Source organism: Leptodactylus fuscus, chromosome 3 (assembly GCF_031893055.1).
Source record: "Leptodactylus fuscus isolate aLepFus1 chromosome 3, aLepFus1.hap2, whole genome shotgun sequence".
Lineage (NCBI taxonomy): Eukaryota > Metazoa > Chordata > Amphibia > Anura > Leptodactylidae > Leptodactylus > Leptodactylus fuscus.
Window position 1 is genome coordinate 184,210,645 of NC_134267.1, and position 20,676 is coordinate 184,231,320.

General features: G+C 37.9%; 1 protein-coding gene across 2 annotated transcripts in view; it reads left to right on the forward strand.

The window, feature by feature from the left end:
* Window positions 1-20,676, forward strand: part of CLSTN2 (calsyntenin 2) — a 722,481-nt gene that overhangs the window by 577,312 nt on the left and 124,493 nt on the right. For both annotated transcript variants that reach the window (XM_075268865.1, XM_075268867.1), the window contains exon 5: window positions 13,066-13,215. In XM_075268865.1, the coding sequence (XP_075124966.1) occupies window positions 13,066-13,215 (150 nt within the window). The remainder of the gene's footprint in view (window positions 1-13,065; window positions 13,216-20,676) is intronic.

The following is a 20,676-nucleotide window of genomic DNA, read 5'->3' on the forward strand; positions in this document are numbered from 1 at the left end:
ATGGAATAATATTTAATAATTATCATATACTGAAAATTAATTAAAGGGAAGGTTCACTCCTTGTTTCTATAATGTCGCTGAGACATGCCGGAAGCCTCCATTATTAAAGGCCTGTGTGACTGGTGGAAAACATCTTCTGATATAGTGTATGATCATGACATGCATATGTATTCCCACTACATGCAATGAGGGATTTCAACAAAAGCCAAAGGTGAAGGGGCTGGATACTGTGAAGACATCCATCAATCGCAGCAAGTGATATGTCACAAGATGTTTCAAGGTGAAGCATGCTGGCTTTCATGAAGGTTCCTCAGAGGATTCACCCCTTCCCTTCCCTTGGTCAGGTCTCCTTGTCAATCATAGTAAGAATCCCTTTCCTTGCCATTAGTCTTACTGTGTAGAGACATGCAGAATACCATGCTAGCAAGCACAATGCAGTGTTTAGCTGAATAGTAGACAGTTTTAGGAGACAATTTCCGTTCCTGTCACATTGATGGAATCATTCTGCTGCTTGTTTTCCGCACTATCTATAATAATATTTAATTACGATATATAATACTTAGTACATATTTATTGAAAGACTATGTATATCTTTGGAATATTTTTTTTTTTTTTTTTAGGACACATTTTTGGTAAAAAATTATTTTATTGATTGTTTTTTATTAATTCTGAACCATTTTAGTTCTATAACCTGTATGTATTGCAACTCATAGCAAACAGCAAAATGTAATTTGCTGTGCAATTAGTAATAAAGCTCATCTGACTCCTCAATATTGGATTATGATGATATAAGAGTTGATCAAGTTTGATTTGATTGTAATAATCCATTATTTGTTAACACCGACCCCAGATTATTATAGGCGGAGACCTGTCAGAAGAGTAAATATCTATTGGTCTACTCTATGGTCACATCTATAAGCAAGGATTCTATCACAGCTGCTTTTGGTGTGATATATATATATATATATATATATATATATATATATATATATATATATATATATATATATATATATATACACACACAAAGTCCAGTCACATTAATGTGACCACCTGTCAAAATCCAGAATAACCACCTTTGGCAGAGCGGACCGCTGTGAGACGTGCAGGAAGAGAGGGGATGTTGTGATGATGTTCACTGGGATGTTGAGCCATGCCAACTCCAGTGCCGTGGCCAGCTGCGCTAGGTTACGCGGTTGAGCATCCATGGTGCGAACAACCTGATTGATGAAGTCCCACAGATTCTCATTTGGGTTCAAGTCCAGGGAATTTTCTGGCCAAGGGTGTACGGTAAACTCATCTTGGTGCTCCTCCAACCACACAAGTATACTGCGAACTTTATGACACATCACATTGTCCTGCTGGTAGATGCCATCATCCTGAGGAAAAAGAATTTGCATGTAGGGGTGAACTTGGTCCGCAAGGATAGATGCATACTTGTGTTGATCCATCGTACCTTCCACAATGATGAGCGCTCCCAGATGACTGATGACACATGCCGTCTGCGATTGCTTATTTAATGTTGACATCAAAAGCAGGCAGTAGTCACAATAATATGACTGGACTGTATATATACATATATATATATATATATATATATATATATATATATATATATAGTACAACTTCTCAATTTAGTGTGGATAGTTAATCAAAGAAGTGCAGATTTTTCTAGTCTTTTTTTACTTCTGAAGTCATAAGTGAAGTATAGCGAGCCCAAATATACATATGGTTGACTTGAACAACAAGTCTTGGATTTTGTATTTTTTTATTGATTTTAATGTACTTCCTATTATGCTACTTCACTAGGATTTTATATTATGCACTTGCCGTCCCACGTAAAAAAATAAACAACATACAGAAAACACAGAGATAAATCAATTTGCATTTCTTTGTATCAACATTTTAACTTTCAGCCTATTTGTACACAGTGAAATACTTTTTTGCCTCCAGCATTACATTTACTGCATTATTCAGACACCAAGCAAGATAAATTAGTGTCTTCTTATATTTGTCATCTGGGATTCATCTTCTGTTGCAGAGCCATACTACTGTATCTAAAATGAGTTTAAAGTATGTAAACTGACTTTTTTAAAGGATCACATCCTGTCAGTAAATTTAGGACAGATTTGATTGCTAAGAAGCCTGAGAGGTGCACACACATGGCACGCAATTTTACTGGGTGCTTAGAAGTCTGTTAAATCAGCTAAATTGTATAAATGGGAATAAACGCTATAAACGTAAAAAGTAAAAGTTTCCATAAATTGATACAACCCTATGGGAGAATTTATTAAGACTCTTTAGCTAGTTGTTGGCCTATTAAAGTTAAATTTTTTGGCGCACATGGGATTTTTTTAATCTTGTTGTTCAGGCCACTTTGACTAAAATTGGCAATGCAGGGCAGCGAGTGACCAGAGCAGGGTGGAATCTCCATGGCTCTATAAATGTATTAAAATTTGCACCAGAAAAGTGGCAGAAATTATAAGATCTGCACTAGTTCCTGGCTGATTTCAATTTCGGGCACACAAGATGATGTAAAACAGCTACAACTATTGAGAGGTGTGTGACTGTTAATAATGGTGGTGAATCTGATGTCAGCAGAAATAAATGAAGACAGGCGTATGAAACACAAGTCCTAATAATAAGTGTGAGTCACAACTCTTACCTTGCAAAACTAAAATACGTTAGAAGTGTGAGATGTATAATGTCGATAAACATTTCTTCTCGTGTTACCATCACATTGCAGATACTTTTCAGTTCTGCCAGATTAGTTTAAAAGATATAATATCAGAATAATAATGCATGTCCATGGGTGTAGGTTTATGAGTCGCAGATGAGAAAACCTATTTAACATCTTATTGCCTATAACAGGGGTCAGCAACCTTCGGCACTCCAGCTGCTGTGAAACTACAACTCCCAACATGCTCCATTCACTTCTATGGGAGTTCCAAGAATAAGGCAAGTATGCCTTCAGGGAGTTGTAGTTTTACAACAGCTGGAGTGCTGAAGGTTGCATATCCATGATCTATAAGGATTCACTCCCCAAACTCACCATCAAAACACTAAACTTGAGAGTCTTTAGTAGTTGATACCTTTTTTAATGGCCTAAGGGGGTGTTCACACTACCATCACTGTCTGACAGCTAGTGTCCGCTGCTAATGTCCGTGAAAAATCTTGTGTGGACATTAGCTGTGTCCGTGAAATTTTGCATTGATTTAATGAGACATCGGCTGCGTTCTTTTACTGTCCATGGGCGTCCTTAACTGTCTGTTCTCAAAGATGTCCAACTTTTCAAGTGGACAGCAAAACCCAACATGTAGGTTTTTGCTGTCCACTTGAAAAGTCAGACATCTTTGGGAACGGACAGTTAAGGACACCCACGGACAGTAAAAGAATGCACCCGATGTCCCATTAAATCAATGCAAAATGTCACGGACACAGCTAGTGTCCACTGCTAATGTCCGTACAAGATTTTTCAAGGACATTAGCAGCGGACACTAGCTGTCGGATGCTCCCTAACTAGTAATGATGACAGATTACAACGTTTCAAAGCTCTCAGCTTCTTCTTCAGGTATATCTAAAAACAATTTCTGAAGGATGCATATTTATGTACGGAGGGACACATAGGAATAGAATTCTAGGAAGGAGGGTGGAAGAAGGTATTGGTTATTGGTACATACAAATAAACAATTCATCAGTTTGCAATGTTCTTATCAGTTCACAGAGTGTCTTTTATGGCTGTTTCAGTTCCGTGATTTCTGTAGGATGCCATGAACCCATGTGACAGATTCATCCCTTCTTGCAATGTTTGAAGCAGGGTCATAAACTTGCACTCATAAATCTGTCTCTCTTTCCTGGATTTAAAATTCCCTCTTAAAACAAAAATTTTCAAGTCATTGGTGATATTATGATCTTCATTGCTGAAAACATTTTCCTCATCAAAACACTGGCTGAGTCGCAGTACATTGGACAGCTCCTCCTGATATCTAAATGCATCTTATCACAGTCAATGCTTTTGTTTTTTTCTGTTCAATTTCTTTTCAAGGAGTTTTCTGGGACTAATTAATCAATATCTTTATAAGGAAAAATATCTTTGTAGCGTATTAGCCAGTGGATATGAAATAAAAAATTTTGTGGAGAAGTCTTCAGTAGTTGATACCTTTATTAATGGCTAACTTAAAAAAATGATGACATTGAGAGCTTTCGGGAACTACTAGAATGATCCCTTCCCTACCAGCCTGATGAAGGGACCATTCTAGTAGTTCCCAAAAGCACGTAATATGTCATCATTTTTTTAAGTTAGCCATTAATAAAGGTATCAACTACTGAAGACTTCTCCAATTATTTTTTTTATTTCAATATCTTTATGATATCAATTACAGATTGCAAGGATTCTGACACCTAGGACCCCAGCTGATCACACTGTTTGAAGAGGCAAACCCCTTTAAATTTCTTGTGTTTTGTAATATTAGACATCTGACTCGACATAATATTTTGTAATGAATTTTATTATTCAAAAATTATAGTAGAATTCAAATAGATTTATGAAATTTCCTTTGCTGCTCATAGCAACCAATCATAACTCATCTTACATTACTAATATGCTCTTAAAAATTTAAATCTGCACTGTGATTGTTGTTATGGTGTAGATAGTTTTTCTTTTAGACAATTTCATATGTCTACCCAAATGCATTGCGAATCAAACTCAGTCTATAATGTGTCCACGTGTCTTACTTCGTGAGAACCTTATTCTAAAATTCACATGAAAGAAGAAATAGAAGTGGCACTCTTCTTCGGAATTCAAACTTTATTGTGAGTCAATAAAACCCAACATAGCCATATCCAGTGCATACAGCAATGGTCCATTTCACATACACCATATTTCTACAGGCTGAGTCAGCCTTTAACCTTTTCGCTGCCAAGGGTCTCTGGAAATTTTGCACCTCCAGTAGCCAGAGCAATTTTCACAGTTTTGAGATGGACAAATCAAACCTAAATTGCAACATTAAAAAAGCATCCTAAAATAGCATACCTATATATTTTCTTAAAGTAGACACCTGCAGCATTGTCAGAATGCCACTTGGTACTGTATACGAACAGGCACCTTCATGCAATTTTGATTTAAAGTGAATGTTTTATGAAAAAATGCAAATCAATGTATTTTAGTTGTTAAAAGCGGAAACCAAACAAAAAATTAAATGCACCAAACCTCCTAAAAATAAGAGTTCAACATGTGCAGAGTTCATACATATCACTATGGCCTGAACCCGCATGCACGTGTCTTCAGAAAATCGCTAGAACTGGAAGGAACAAAAATCTGCTTTGAAGCTGGAAATGTTAAAAAAGTATCATCCTATAAAATGTAGGGATTACACACCATGAAAAGTAAGTGAACCCCTAAACCCTATATATTTTTTTGAAAGTAGACAACCTGAAGATTACAAATGTCTTAATGGGTCATCGATAGCCACATCCACCTTCATGCAACTTTGCGACCAACACAAATAATTTTTTGAAAAAATACGCTAAAACACATATTTGCACCTAAAACTCATGTTCAATCTCACATTCATATACAAAATACTTTTAAAATAATAGCTTATGGTGTATACAATGTGTATATATACTATATGTACCGCAAACATCAACTACAACAAGAGCTCGGACTCCCAAAAACACGAATACAGAAGACAAGCAGGATTTTGCTGTTGTTCACTAATATGTTAAAAAGCTATACTGCACCTACCAAACTGTGACTGTGATACCAAAATCTAACTTTTTTCAGAGTACACAGCATACCGTATATAAAAACACAATTTAATAGTTTATATATACAACCACCTTCATTCAACTTTGCCGCAAACAGAGATTGCTATGGATAGAACTAAGCTTGGTGAATAAAGTCTGGTCATGTGATTGGGTGATCACATGACCGTTAGGAATTAAGCTTAGTGAATAGAGTCCGGTCATGTGATTAGATGATCACATGATCGCTGGGCTTATGCTATAGAGACTGCTGGAGGATCATGATTACAAGTAGGAGTCTTTTCAGATATATATGTCTTTATTGTTATAACAGTGAAACACTGGAAGTTTTTTCATGTATATTTATTTATTTATTGTTTGTATAAGAATATATGATGTATGTAAATTGATTATACGTCGTGGTGGAATTGACGTTATCACAGGAGGTGTGTAAGCTGGTTTTAGGGGTTAATTAAGGGGAGGTAACACCCAATTAGGTATGTTTTTAAGGAAAGTCTCAGTTAGTAAAATTCGTGCCATGATGAAGGAGTAATCCGAAACGCGTAGGCCATAGTTCCACCTGTGATGCGTTAATTCTACCGCGACAAAGTACTTCATGTGCATTGAACTTTTTTAAAGATGAAGCAATAAAGGTGAAGTGATTTTATATTAACTGGAGTATGCTGGAATTTATAGTATTTTGATAACATAAGAATACCCTACTAGTAAAGCTCAGGGGGGAATTACATTATAACTGTATGTGACAATCAGAGACGAATGTATAGTATACGCTCTGATTGGCAGGAGAAGGGTTAATAGGGACAGTAGAGTCCCTGCCACCCCCCTCCTGCTGTCACATACAAGTTATGCAGAGAGTCAGATCGTTTCACTGTGTTTCTCTCTCTGCTGCACTGCTCCGTGTCCCTCTTCCTTTCTTGTTAGATCGCAAATTGCTTGCTTAGACAGGAGGGGGGGGGGCAATTTGGAGCTCTATATCTTTGGACTGCATCAACATATCTTGATGCTTTCAATTGCATTTTAAAGATGAGAATCTCATCTTTAAAATGATATCAAGAACTCGATGATTGGATGTACAGTTTTGGAGAAATTCACTGTTGAAACGCTGTCGGGAATTGAGATCTGCAGTTGGATCTCAATGCTAAATAGTGTTTTCAACAGTGAATTGCTCCAAGACTGTACATCCAATCATCAAGTTCTTTTAAAGATGAGAGTCTCTTCTTTAAAATGCATTTTAAAGCATCAAGATATGTTGATGCAGTCCAGAGATATCGGCATTAGTATGGAGGATGTACTAAGTACGTCCTCCGCTACTGAAGTGCCACCTTGGGAGCACGTACAGTGTACGTGCCTGGCAGCGAAAGGTTTAAAGTGTGTTGTACGCAAAATGGCCAGTCGTTGCATGCTCTGGGTTTCTTGTGAATTTCCTGCCGTGTTCCATAGCTGGCTCCGGACTCTTACCAGCAGACACTACCTGTCAGATAAGAACCTCTTACTTGGACTATTGCAGCTATATTTGCTTGGAGATAGTAGTGCCCACCATTGTTTTCTCTTTTTTCCTTTTTATTCTAAAATTACATGACCACACTTTGGAACCTCTAACAGAGATCCTAAGGAGGTTGTCCAGCATGCAAAATACATGGTTTAAGAGGAAAGCAGCCATGTTTTTCTATTCCTCAACAACCCTTTTAAGTATGTTATGTGCTATAAATATACTGTTACAAGAAAACTGACCAAAAAATGTGTAATAAGGTCCAAAAGACCAAAACAGGTTTTTCCAACAGCTGCAAGTGCTGCTGCCTAAGAGTGCACTTGCAGCCAAGCTATGCACCTGGGGTACTGGGCTACATTCCCCACAGGTGCAGCAAAAGGTCTGCCAAACAGTTCAACAACCATGTGAACAAATCAGAGTTTATCACTCCACGCAATAAGTCTGCACAGTAGAAAACCTTATGTGATCTCTGATTAAAATACATTGGCCAAATTAAAATAGTACTCCATATGTTGTTTTTTGCCCGTTTCTTGTATTTTAGCCCGTAATCTCAATGGTTACCTTTCTTTGCAGCTGTCTTCTGCCAAAATGTGATTCTTTATGCATACATTGTAATAAATCCAACTTGTTAATGACTTTGGCTCTTTCACGCCTTGCTTCATATCAATGTACCAAATCCAACTTTCCCTTAAGGTTGGCAATCTATGTCCTGTTTTTTTCAGCAAGCTCTGAAAATCTGACCAAAATTCAGTTTATATTAATGGAGACAAAGCTGAAGAACTATTAAGTTCTATTATACCCCAGTCTCAAAAAGAAAAAATCATTGGATTAGAATGTGGCAAATTTATTATGAGATTTTGGCTAAAATTGGTGCATTTTGGGATATTTTGAAAACAGAACATGAAATATATATGAGAAGATGTAGATTTGCCAATAATTTGCACTATTTTCGGTCTTATGCTAGGTTCACACTAGCGTTTGGCTGTCTGTCTTTGGATCCATTTGGGGACCCAAAGAATGGAAGCTTAATCTATTTAAAAAGTCAATAGACTATAATGGAGTTCACTGGGTTTCCATCAAAAAATGCTGAATTCTTGCAGTACTTTTTGTCTCTGTATTTTTCAAGCAGATTAAGAGGCTGAAACCCCGAACATAGAGCAGGCACAGGTGTGAACCGAGTCTTAAGTAGTCATAAATCTGTTAGAAAGATACTAGACACAACCCTTCCCATTAACCATTTTTCTTTTTTTGTGTTCGTTGAGTACACAGATGTTTTAGAATTCACTAACCACAAATATTTTTGTTTGGTCGTATCTAGAGATAAGCGAATAGAAGCTGCTGAAGTGTAATTCGATCTGAATTTCAGGAAATATTTATTTGTTATGCATATTATGCATTTCATATACATTATGTATTCACATTGAATCCGGATTTCCTCACACTTCATTGTAATGAATCATATTTTTTCTAAAAATGGCTGCTGCACATTAGGACATGTGGCAAGGAACTCTGGGAACATGGGATCACCCACAATGCCATGCATGTAGCCAATCAGCAGCCAGCCATCCCTAGGATGTCACAGCCCACAGCATCGGGAGCGGGTGTTAGCTGTAACTGACAGCTAACACCTTGCTCCTTAGCCCCTGGTCAAAGCACAGCTACAATTCCGGGTTTTAACCCCTTGGATGCCATGGTCAAACATGACTACAGCGTCTAAGGGGTTCCACTTTCTCTACACCTCCCCGTTGGCACCCTCCTTGGCAAGATCATGGGGTATAGATATGCATCTTCTGCAGTCCGAGGTTTAGCCAGTGACTCTGGGCTGCTTGTAGCTGGTGGATGCTGCCCAGAAGTAAGGAAGTCATCCTATGTGTCTGCATAGGCTGACTTCCTCTATAGACTGCAGTACATGTGTATTGCAGTCTATAGCGCTGAACCAGTAATCAGTGCATCGCTGGTTCAGGTCTCCTAATGGGACATCACTAAAAACCACTGCAAGGCACAGTGATCTCCACCACTATACAAGTTCTCTGCAGCCAGGAAATAGCTGGGTTTTTTTTTACGTGATTCACCATGAATTAATTCGGATCGAATCAAATGGTATCAGAAAATTCAGCGAAGCTGACAAATTGAATTTTTGAGAACTTTGCTCATCTCTAGTTTTATCCTAAAGTATCTGTTTGACAATGAGAATTCTTGAGTAAAGTTTCCAATAAAGACTATGCTCTCTAAACCTCACACTCGCAAGTATTTAAAAGCATATTTGCTGAACATATTAGACAACAATTCTAATAGTCGTTCAGTATCATGAAACTAAATTTACATAAAGTAAGTATACTGTGACATAGGACAAAACGAGGCCATGCTACATATTCACTGCCTAAGAAGCTGAATATCTCATACTGCTAAATGTCAATTTCTCTGTGGGAGAAAGATGCTTTATTTTAATCCTCCTTCCTTTAAAGTGAGCTTTTGCATAAGAAATATTGACATCAAATGCTAATATCCCTTGGTTCCTAATGTCAATCAATGTGAAATGATCAGTCTTCATCTCATTGCACAGGGTGCTTCTATTACCGGCAGTATGATTGAAATCTTTGAATATGTTTCATTCTAACTTTTACTCTTTGATTGGAAAGTAGCTGAGCAGTTTCAGATCTGGCGCATGTGAAAGATTTCTCTTTGTAATGTGCTACATTGTAAGCCATTCAAATTGAGCAATTTATCTAAGTAGAGCGTTGTGCCTATGCGGAATAAATCCAGTGTTACTAAAATTGGCTGCTTAGATCTTGTGGTTATAAGAGGTTATTAGAGATAGTAAATGATTGTAATATCTAATTGCTGTTATGACTAATTCAATAGGCACATATTATCTTCTTCAGTTATGTATATTAATGTACATGTGGATTTATCATGTAATTGTTAAATTCACATTAACAATTAAGTTATTACAGTGGATACAAAGTATGTAACTTGGAATAAATGTTAATGTACTTATCAGGCTGTATCTGTGCTCTTACCATCAGTTTGGATTCACAGTCAGTCATCGAGATGAAAGGGAGCAGTCTGCTTGTGGTATTTATAAGGCTGGGGTCACATTTGTGTCACAGTAATCACAGTGGCTGCCAGAAGATCCCCACCAAAAACATGGTGCAAGTCCGACTTTTTTGTCTGGCGGTTTCGCCTTAAAACAACAGACACCTGAGTATATTATATATTCTAAATTATATATCAAAATAAGAGTTAGTGGGGTCTATTGGGTACAGGTGGTGTCTGGTTTTTCCATGGTTCTTTGACCATTTTTCTGGACCTCTGACGGAGCAGAACAATGGACAATTGGGCACAGATGTGAACATAGCATAAATAGTGTTTTATGTTTACAATGTCTGTTCTATCTTTACACCACTTATTAGTTGGATTAGATTACAATAAAAATATGCCAACATTTTGGTATATGTTTCGGTACTTGCTGTCACATCTTAAGTCTGGACACACTTGATGCATAAGACACAGAAACTATTATAATGTATCTAAAACTCTTAATACATGTGGTGTAAAGCGTTTACATCAGGTTCTTGGCACACGTTATTCACAGTATTCTGGCACATTTTTAGTAGCAAAATTTCCCCAAAAAGGTTCCAATTGTCTCAAGACTTGGCTTAAATATTACGAATGGAAAGCAAAGAACTGGTGCGGATTTCCTGCATTACTAATGCCAGTTATCTGATGACAGTTATAAAAAAATATATTGAGCTCAGAGGTAACCAACATACTACACCAGCTTTCTTGGAAAGTGATGAACAAGGTGCAGTGTGGTGGATGTGGTGACTCTTTGGCAAAAGAAAGGACTTTGCACCAAAGATAGGCCACATTATTATCCATGTACGCTAGAAAACTGTTATTGGTGGGAGTTTATTATCCCATCTACGTGTCCAAGGATCAGATAATGCTGAATGCGCTTGGGCAGAGCAGTACTCTTAGACCTTATTCACACATCTGCATTTTGTGTATGTAATAATCGTAGACTTCATATGGATCAATTCACTAATCGTGGATGCGCGATTAAGTCCTTGAGGGCATTGCAGTAGGAATACAATTTTACTCATCTATGATACTAAGTCGTCTGCTCAATCACTAATTTATTCCCAGAAAAAATAGAAGATCTCAGATGTCTAAAACTTCACCTTTAATAAAGCAATTAAGAATATACATCAATAATCTAAGAATGTAGAATTAAGGGCCCAAATAAAACAATCGCTAGTACTTTAGTGTAATCCTCCCTTATTTGCTTATTTCAGCTTGTAATACCGATGCACATATTGTCATGTATAATGTATAACACTTTTGTAACATGCTAAATGTTTGCAAGTTTAATGGAACGAGTTCTTTTAATGGATATGTGGAGACGTGGATGGAAATGTGAAAAGACGAATGCGAGATCACAGAATAGTAAATACAGCACAACGGCTTCAATACTCCAACAAGTACTACTATATGCAGCCTATAACATACCCTATGTGCGAAGATTAGAGATGTCAGAATCTGTTTAGTAAGTCTGAGGTTCACAGTGAATTTGTTCACTGGTTTACTTGTAGAATTGATCTTCTGATGCATTAAAGTATTTTTTTCATACTAGAGGTTAATTTGCCTCAGCAAGTGTAGTATGGCAATTATAGGACTGAATAAGGTCGGAGCCCCACATGGCGTAAATTCTGTGGAAAAAAACACAGTCCCTGAAAAGTGAATGGGTTTCTAGAGAATCTCATACACACATTGTGTAAAAATACGTGCAGCAAAAATGTTGCGATTTCAAAAACCGATGCTTCACTGCAGCATGTTTATTACGTCTATGGAAATTCCGGCGGTTTCCCTGTAGTTATAATGGAAACAGTTGCTGCCTCGATTTTTCCTGCAGCACTCTTTTGCTGTGGCCGCCTGCTACGTGAGGCCTTAACCTTAAAGTTTTTTTGGGACTTATAAATTGATTACCTATCCATTGGGGTCAGCAACCTCTGGCACTCCAGCTGTTGTGAAACTACAACTCCCAAGAGGCTCCATTCACTTCCATGGAAGTTCCAAGAACTGTAAATCAAGTATGCATATTGGGAGTTGTAGTTTTACAACAACTGGAGTGCCGAACCCCTTCAAATCAGCTGTTTGAAGAGGCCACAGTATTCGGGTGAGCACTACGACCTCTTTACTGAATGCCAAAAATAATCCTATTAGGGGCTGTGTTTGGTATTGCAGTTCAGCCCAATTCATTTGAATGGGACAGAGCTGTTTCTATACCATGTGACTTTCTTTTGCTCTAATTGGCAGTGCTCCTGCTTTCAGGAACGTGGAGTGCTGGTGGGACACAAGCTTTGTTTATTCTTGATACTTTACTAGAGGGCTGCATTATAACTGGGGAACACCTTCCCCCTAAAGTCGCAGTCTGGCCCCCCTTGTCTACATTCCTCACATCATGGACTTGTCCCCACTTCCATGACAGCATTCCCCTTTTTTACAATGTTTAACCCAAGTGTGATGAGTACCATTGTTACACACTTTGACCCTTTGTTTTCTTGGATTTTAAGGGGTGCTGCATCACCTACACTGAAGTTATTGTTGTTATTTTATAGACAATGTTAATGAAATATTTAAACATAAAAATATCGAATGAAATTGCTACATCCAAGGCATCAGTACTGGATAAAGTGAGCACTGATACTGTAGACTATGAGAATTCAGGACTGACAGCATTTCTAAAACCGATAAACCGTAGCTATGTTTTTAGTCATCACAGTTTGTCTGATCTTTTTATCTTCAAGGTAACATAAGGAATACAGAGAAGCTAAGCTATGATAAGCAGCGCCAGTATGAGATAAAAGTCACCGCATATGACTGTGGACAGAAGCACGCAGCTCAAGAGGTCACAGTAAAAGTGGATGTGAAGCCAGTGTGCAAACCAGGATGGCAAGGTAAGAAACCTCCTACACCTTTAGATCAAGTGTAATAAAGTTCTGGTTCTTCATTGCTGTTTTCCTGAGCCTCAAATCCACTTGAGAAAGCTCTTCCCTGAAACCCCAGGCTCCGGTGTTCCTACAGGAAGATATGTGATGATGTTGCTTTATGACCTTATAACAAATTCTGACTCATGCCAGCCCTGAGCCCTTCCTAATATTCTTACTATGCTATGAAAGTAAGTAATGTCTCATCATGAGAATGGAAAGAGGAAAGGCAGGTAAATATAGTTCAGCGAATAACAATGATCACAATGGCAATTAAAGGGGGTATTCCCATCAGGACCTCCATGGCTATACCTGCAGGATCTACATCTATCTAAAAACAGGGTCCCCTGACCCTCCCTTATAGCCTCAATGATGAAAAAGAGGTCTACACATGGACATGTCTCTCCATTCTATGTGGACATAGTCCTAACTGTCCCCCTTAATGCTTATAGCAGAACCACAGACATATTGAGGGTGCATATGCTATCATTTGCTGATCATACCCCCTGGGACTCTTGCAGTTTTTGGCAAGAAGGGGCAGTGGCATTCTGGTGATTGTTCTGGCCTCTTCACTAGTTAATTTGCACTGCACATTGCATAGGGACTGTACTTGGTATTGCAGCTCAGCCCATTCATTTGATTGGGCCGGAGCTGCAGCATGGCCATGTGACCAATGGACATTATTTTAGTAGACAAAAAGATAAATTGGGGTACTACTACAGTAATAGTGACCTAATAGTGCCCCCCTACAGGTAATAACCCCCTATATAAGTATTGTTCCTCCCTGTAAGGGGGCATAATTTTTGTAATAGTGCCCCCCACAGGTAGTAGTTCCCTCCCCCAATAAGTAATGGTATTAGCTCACTATTACACTAATAGTGCCCCCCACACACAGGTAATAGTATTACTTATATGTGGGGCAATTATCTGTAGGGGGCACTATTAGGCCATTATGACTGCAATAGTCCCCCCCCTCACACAGGTAACAGTATTACTTATGTGTAGGGAATTAACTGTGGGGGGCACTATTAGGCCATTATAAATGTAATAATGTCCCCCACACATAAGTAATGATAAGTAATGTTGTTACCTGTGTATAACTAGAATAGTTAGCTAACAGCACCCCCTCATAGGTAATAGTCCCCCTACCCACATACCATTTAATATTCTGTTGCTCTGTTTAGATATATTGTACAGTACTTAAAGAGCAGTGTTGGCTGAGCGGGGCCACCTCTATCACACAGCCTGTGCGCATCTTCTATTTTCTTCCCACTGGAAACATAGACTAAAGGTCAAGGTTCTGGGTGGGATCTCCTCTTGCACACAGCCTTTGTACATCTTCAACTTTCCTCTTGGAACCTTGACTTGCTATGGTACCACTGGGAAGAAAATAGAAGATGCGTGCAAGCTATGTGCAAAATGAGGGCCCGCTCACTCCATCACTGCTCTGTAAGTACAATAACTGTACATCTCTGAGTTCAGGGGAGATCGTCTGAGGGAACCTGTGGCCATGGCCCAGTACTGGGCCGAGGCCTGGTGCTTGGGGACCCCTGTTTTGTAAAATCATTGTAGTTGTGCATAGGACTTTAGGTGAACCTACTGAGCAGTCATAACAAAATAAGTATGTGACAAATTCAGTTCTGCTCCTTTTGCTTAGCGTGTTTCATCCAACCAGCTATGTAACAAATATTCATTTTATAATTGAGGAAAATGTAATATAACAAAAAGTTACAAACAGACCTTTGAGCATGTCTGATGTCTGTATTTCCAACAATGCCTCTGTGTAAGCACTTTGACCATTCAGTACCGATCCCCTCTGTAAATTACATCCTCAGAAGATAATATGTGCGTAGCGAATTTTCATTTTACGGCCAAAAGAATCAACTTAACTGGCTCATCAGTTTCAATTTGAGTTTTCCATATATCAGTGAGTCACACAGACTTAACAGGAATCTGAGCCAAGATAAGCAACGCTATTGCAAAGAACACATGATCTGGAAACAAAATGCTTAGGGAAAGAGAATGAGATTTGCAACAGTGAAAGCCTTATTCTTAGTTGTCGTTAAAAATGAAGTTAACTTTGGTGAATCTCATAATTCATTAGTATTGGATGCAAAGTCCTGAGAAAAATGTGGTGTAACCAATGTAAAAAGTATTATTATTATTATTATTATTATTCATTTATTTATTTATAGAGCAGTATTAATTCCATGGTGCTGTGCATTATTATATTAATTCCATGGTGCTCTACATTATTATATTAATTCCATTTTGCTCTACATTATTATATTAATTCCATGGTGCTGTACATTATAATATTAATTCCATGGTGCTGTACATTATTATATTAATTCCATTTTGCTCTACATTATTATATTAATTCCATGGTGCTGTACGTTATTATATTAATTCCATGGTGCTGTACATTATTATATTAATTCCATGGTGCTGTACATTTGAGGGTTTGCATACAATACATAAAATATGCAAAACAAATATAATACTAATAGTGACCGACTGGCACAGAGGGATAGAGGGCCCTGTCCACAAGGGCTTACAATCTATGAGGGAAGAGGGGTACAGACAGAAGGTGAGAGGAGAGACCGTTCAGATGGTGGTGACAGTAGTGTTAGTGGAGGTTGTAAGCCTTCCTGAATAGGTGAGTCTTCGGAGTCTTCTTGAAACTTGTGAAGCTTTGGAGACAGACTTATGTGTCGTGGTAGTAAGTTCCAGAGTATGGGGGAGGCACGGGAGAAGTCTTGGAGATGGTTGTGTGAGAAGAGCGGATAACAGCAGAGCGGAGTAAGAAGCCTTTAGAGGATCTGAGGTTACGTGTGGGCAGGTACTTATCATTATTATAACTAATAATTCAATATCAACTGATGAAGAAAGTCTTAGCTTAAATAATGTAATAATTCCTTGATAACCTATCATATGAGGATCTCCAGATAAATATAGGAATGTTAGGTAAATAATCTTTATGAAGGTCTGACTCCTCAACCGAAATAAAGATATAATAGTACTTGTCTAGGTCAGATAAATCTGATTAATACTGTAGTCGGAGGTAGGAAATGTAATGACTGTCACTAAGCTGCTTTTCCCTTATCTATTGTAAGCACAGTGCTAAACTACATTGGAGCAGAACAGCTTAGTCTAGTAAGATTACATTGTCTAACAACAGGATCTTAAGTTTTTTCAACAGGATCTTCAGTGCTTTTCTAGCCTGTCCCAGGACACAAATGTCTTCTGCTCAATTAAAAGCATAACAAATACATTTTGTTAGGAGATCCAAGTGAGTTGGGGTATCACCATACCTAATAGATGGATAGTTGGTCCTGACAAAATTTACAGCATGGACTAACCTTATTTCTACGTGTCTGCCATCTCACCTCACACATCACCTTTTTTTTTTTTTTTCCTGTTAGTGAACACTTGAATAATTGTTGAGGCTGTTTGTGATCACAAAATGTATTAACTAGTAGGTGTTGGCACCTATCTATCTGTCTGTCTATCTATCTATCTATCTATCTATCTCCTATCTATCTATCATCTATCTATTATCTATCTATCTATCTATCTATCATCTATCTATCTATCTATCTATCTATCTATCTCCTATCTATCTATCTATCTATCTATCTATCTATCTATCTATCTATCGATCTATCGATCTATCTATCTATCTATCTATCTATCTATCTATCTATCTCCTATCTATCTATCATCTATCTATTATCTATCTATCTATCTATCTATCTATCTATCTATCTATCTATCTATCTATCATCTATCTATCTATCTATCTATCTATCTATCTATCTATCTCCTATCTATCTATCATCTATCTATTATCTATCTATCTATCTATCTATCTATCTATCTATCTATCTATCTATCTATCTATCATCAATCTACTGATTCCCGTGCAGTTGAAATTGTTTCTCTTCCTCCCACCATTCCTGAACATTCAATGCAGTTAGTTTTGGTCAGGTGAAAAGTGTCAGGCAGGGGCAGGCAAGAAGATGTGATCCAGACCACCAATTGGGTGCAGCTAGTGTGAAAGCTTGGTATAACACCTTTTTCCTGCTCTTGCTTCAAACCACCCACCTGACATTACTGAGTCTAAATAGCAAATAAGACACAAAATTAACAGCACTTATTTCTCAGGAATGGTGAGGGCTAGAGTAAATATACACTAAATACACTGAAATCACGGGGGCAACCCCTTGTTTGCTATTTTTAAGCATCCAGATGGGCAGCTATTATTTCTGTGTCCAGCCATTCATTGAAATAAATGGCCAACCATGTAATTCTTGGTAGGACTAATTCAAGAATATTGGGAGATGAGACCCACTATCTATCCATGTGTCCTAATAGGGTATATAATACAAGGGTTATTGTAATTATATAACAAAAGTAAAGAAACTACAAGAATATCATCAGTTTGTTTCAATACAATAAAGGATACTGCATCCTAAGGGCCTTTGTTAGCTGAGCTATGTTTTGCACATTTTGAAGCTTTCCAGTTGTCTTTCCTGCTGAGACTGAATCAATTGCCTTTTACAGCAAGAACAGAAATGACGCTTTAACTTGGCACGTATGACCTGATCATATTAAAAGTTTCCTTGATACCTCCTTACTTTGGCATGGCTTGTCACTGGGGATTTTCTGCGTTTTATTTATAAGCTTTCTTTTTTTCTACATGTGCTTTTTAAATAAGAGGGGGTTGACGGAATAAGCAGCAAAAATCCGATTTACCGGTAGTTGGTGTAATGATGTATTTTTCTTAAATTGACACCTATTTGAGAATACTCCTAGATGTGCATTTTGTAAATGGCTTTTCATGTTCAGAGATGCATAGCATTCCTTTGTATTATTGTGTCTCCTTGCAATGCAGTAACATATCAGCTGTGTCTTCCAATATTACATCTCTAGGATGGAGCCCTGTGAATCTCATTCCACTATGTAAGAACACAATTTGGACATTTGGCACATGCTGTACAATAAATTATGAAGCATGAGATGGAATACATATCTGAATCCTCATAAATACAGAAATAGAAATTCATTAGGTCAAATATTTTTGGCTCCGAGTTCAGTTGTTGAGAACAAATAGTAAAAGGCCATCTGCCAATTGAAATGAAATACATTATTAAGGACATGTAAATGTGTACGGCTTTAAGTGTCGACTGTGCACTTTAGAGGCCACTCTAGTATTCTTCCGTGTGCCTTTGGTTTTAATGGCCCAGTAGTTGGTGGCTGTCAAGCAAAAAGACTGGGAATGAATAGATTTCCGTAACGTTTATGACAAAAATATGTCATAAGAGCCCCGGAAGGCGCAATAATTACATAGATACCTCTTATATTGCTTAAACTTGTACTTATTATTGATTTAATATTTATATTAAGCGCACTATTGGGGTATAAATATAGTATTCCTCTCAGATCTCCAAATCAAAAGTAAAAGCAAGGATCCTCATTGTTGACAAAAATAATAATAATAATAATAAATATTATTACTATTATTATAATTATTATTAATAATGATAATAATGTTATTATTACTAGAGATGAGCGAATAGTGTTCAATCGAGTAGGTGTTCGATCGAATACTACGGAATTCGAGATACTCGTACTCGATCAAACACTACTAGCTGTTCGAAGTTTAAGTTTCGATGCAGAACCAGCATTGATTGGCAGAATGCTATACATTCTGCCAATCAACGCTGGTTCTTCTCTTACCTTTAGAAGTCTTCTCTGTGCCGCGTCCCCGCGGCGTCTTCCGGCTGGAATTCACTCTGCCTAGGCATCCGGCCTAGGCAGAGTCGACTGCTCATGCGTGGACATGCCCTCGCATGCGCAGTCAGCTCTGCTCAGGCGTCGGGCCGGGTAGAGCCGACCGTGCATGCGCAGTCAGCTCTGCCTAGGCCCCGATGCCTAGGCAGAGTGAATTCCAGCCAGAAGACGCCGTGGAGACGCTGCGCCGGGAGAAAGACTTCAAGGGAAATCTGGCCCGACCATCACTCGTGGACTTGGTAAGTATAATTTTATCGAATCTTGCCTACCCCTGAAACGAGCATTTCTCCCCCATAGACTATAATGGGGTTCGAAATCCGTTCAAACATCTGTGCGGCTGTTCGAATCAAATTTCGAACCTCAGACATTTTAGTGTTTGCTCATCTCTAATTATTACTAATAATAACGATAAAGTTTTAATCATTACTATAATAATTATAATGAATAAAACTTAACATTTAATTGTCAAATTAAAATATCCAAACCTTAAAAAGTTTATAAATAGGGTTGTTGGTGACAATAACATGAAGTTTGTGACATCCGCCTTAGGGTGCATTCACACGGAGGAAAATGGCGCTGAATTTGGTGTGGAATCCACGTCACATTCAGCACTGAAAAAAAAAGCCTCCCATTGAAGTCAATGGGAGGCTTTTTTTTTCAGTGTTGAATCTCACGTGGATTCCACACCAAATTCAGCGCCATTTTCCTCCGTGTGAATGTACCTTTAAAGTTCTCAGCAACAGGAAAAAAATATGGGTGTAGGGGGCTAACCCTATGTTAAACCTAACACCCCAGAAAAGACTAAAAGATTACTAGCCAAACAAGAGTGGTCCCACTGCTAACCCTAATGCTTGCCCTAAGTGCATCTCTTCCCGATGAGTTTCCCAACCCTGTTACAGGTGATCCTTAGGGGATAATATGGAGAAAACTCAGTTATTTGTATGTCAAGACAGCAACATCCCCTGAGTGGGGGGGAGCTATGTTCAGCCTCACAGTGATGAGGCTAACTAAATGATGATAGTTGCATACACATATTCCTTTTCTTGGCTGGACGAGTCAAAGTATGTTTTTAATGAGATGACCAGCTTTCCAAAACAACATGTTTTTTCCACACTATGCCACAGAATGGCTATACTAAATATACCTATGTGTGGCCACTGCACATTGTAAATTGCAGCCTGCCAGGGGTTTTGTTTGCATTTCACAATATATTGCTTTGAATTAGGAATCCTTAACCAAGCATGAGTTATACTTTGTAAGAGTGTTTTTTTTTATTATATAGTCATAAAGTACTGTTGTCATATGCATATATTTTATATAGATTTTTTTTGTCCATTGGGCTGGCCTTTAAAAGTTTCTACACAGAGCTCAGATGTTAGGGACTGGGAACCAGACTCAGCCAAATATTGCTTATACTATTTCTTTTATTTAGAGATTTAGGTTTGCATTTTATTGCCAGTTTTTATCTTCTATAACTACGAAATTGAATTGACATGGGAAAGTCTGTAGAATGACAAGAATGAAACATTGAATTTGTATCCCAAGTACAATAGCATAAATCAATTCACTTTTTACCTTAACAAAATTGAGTTTTCGACATACATGAGCGCATGTGTCTCTCAGGTTCAAATTAAG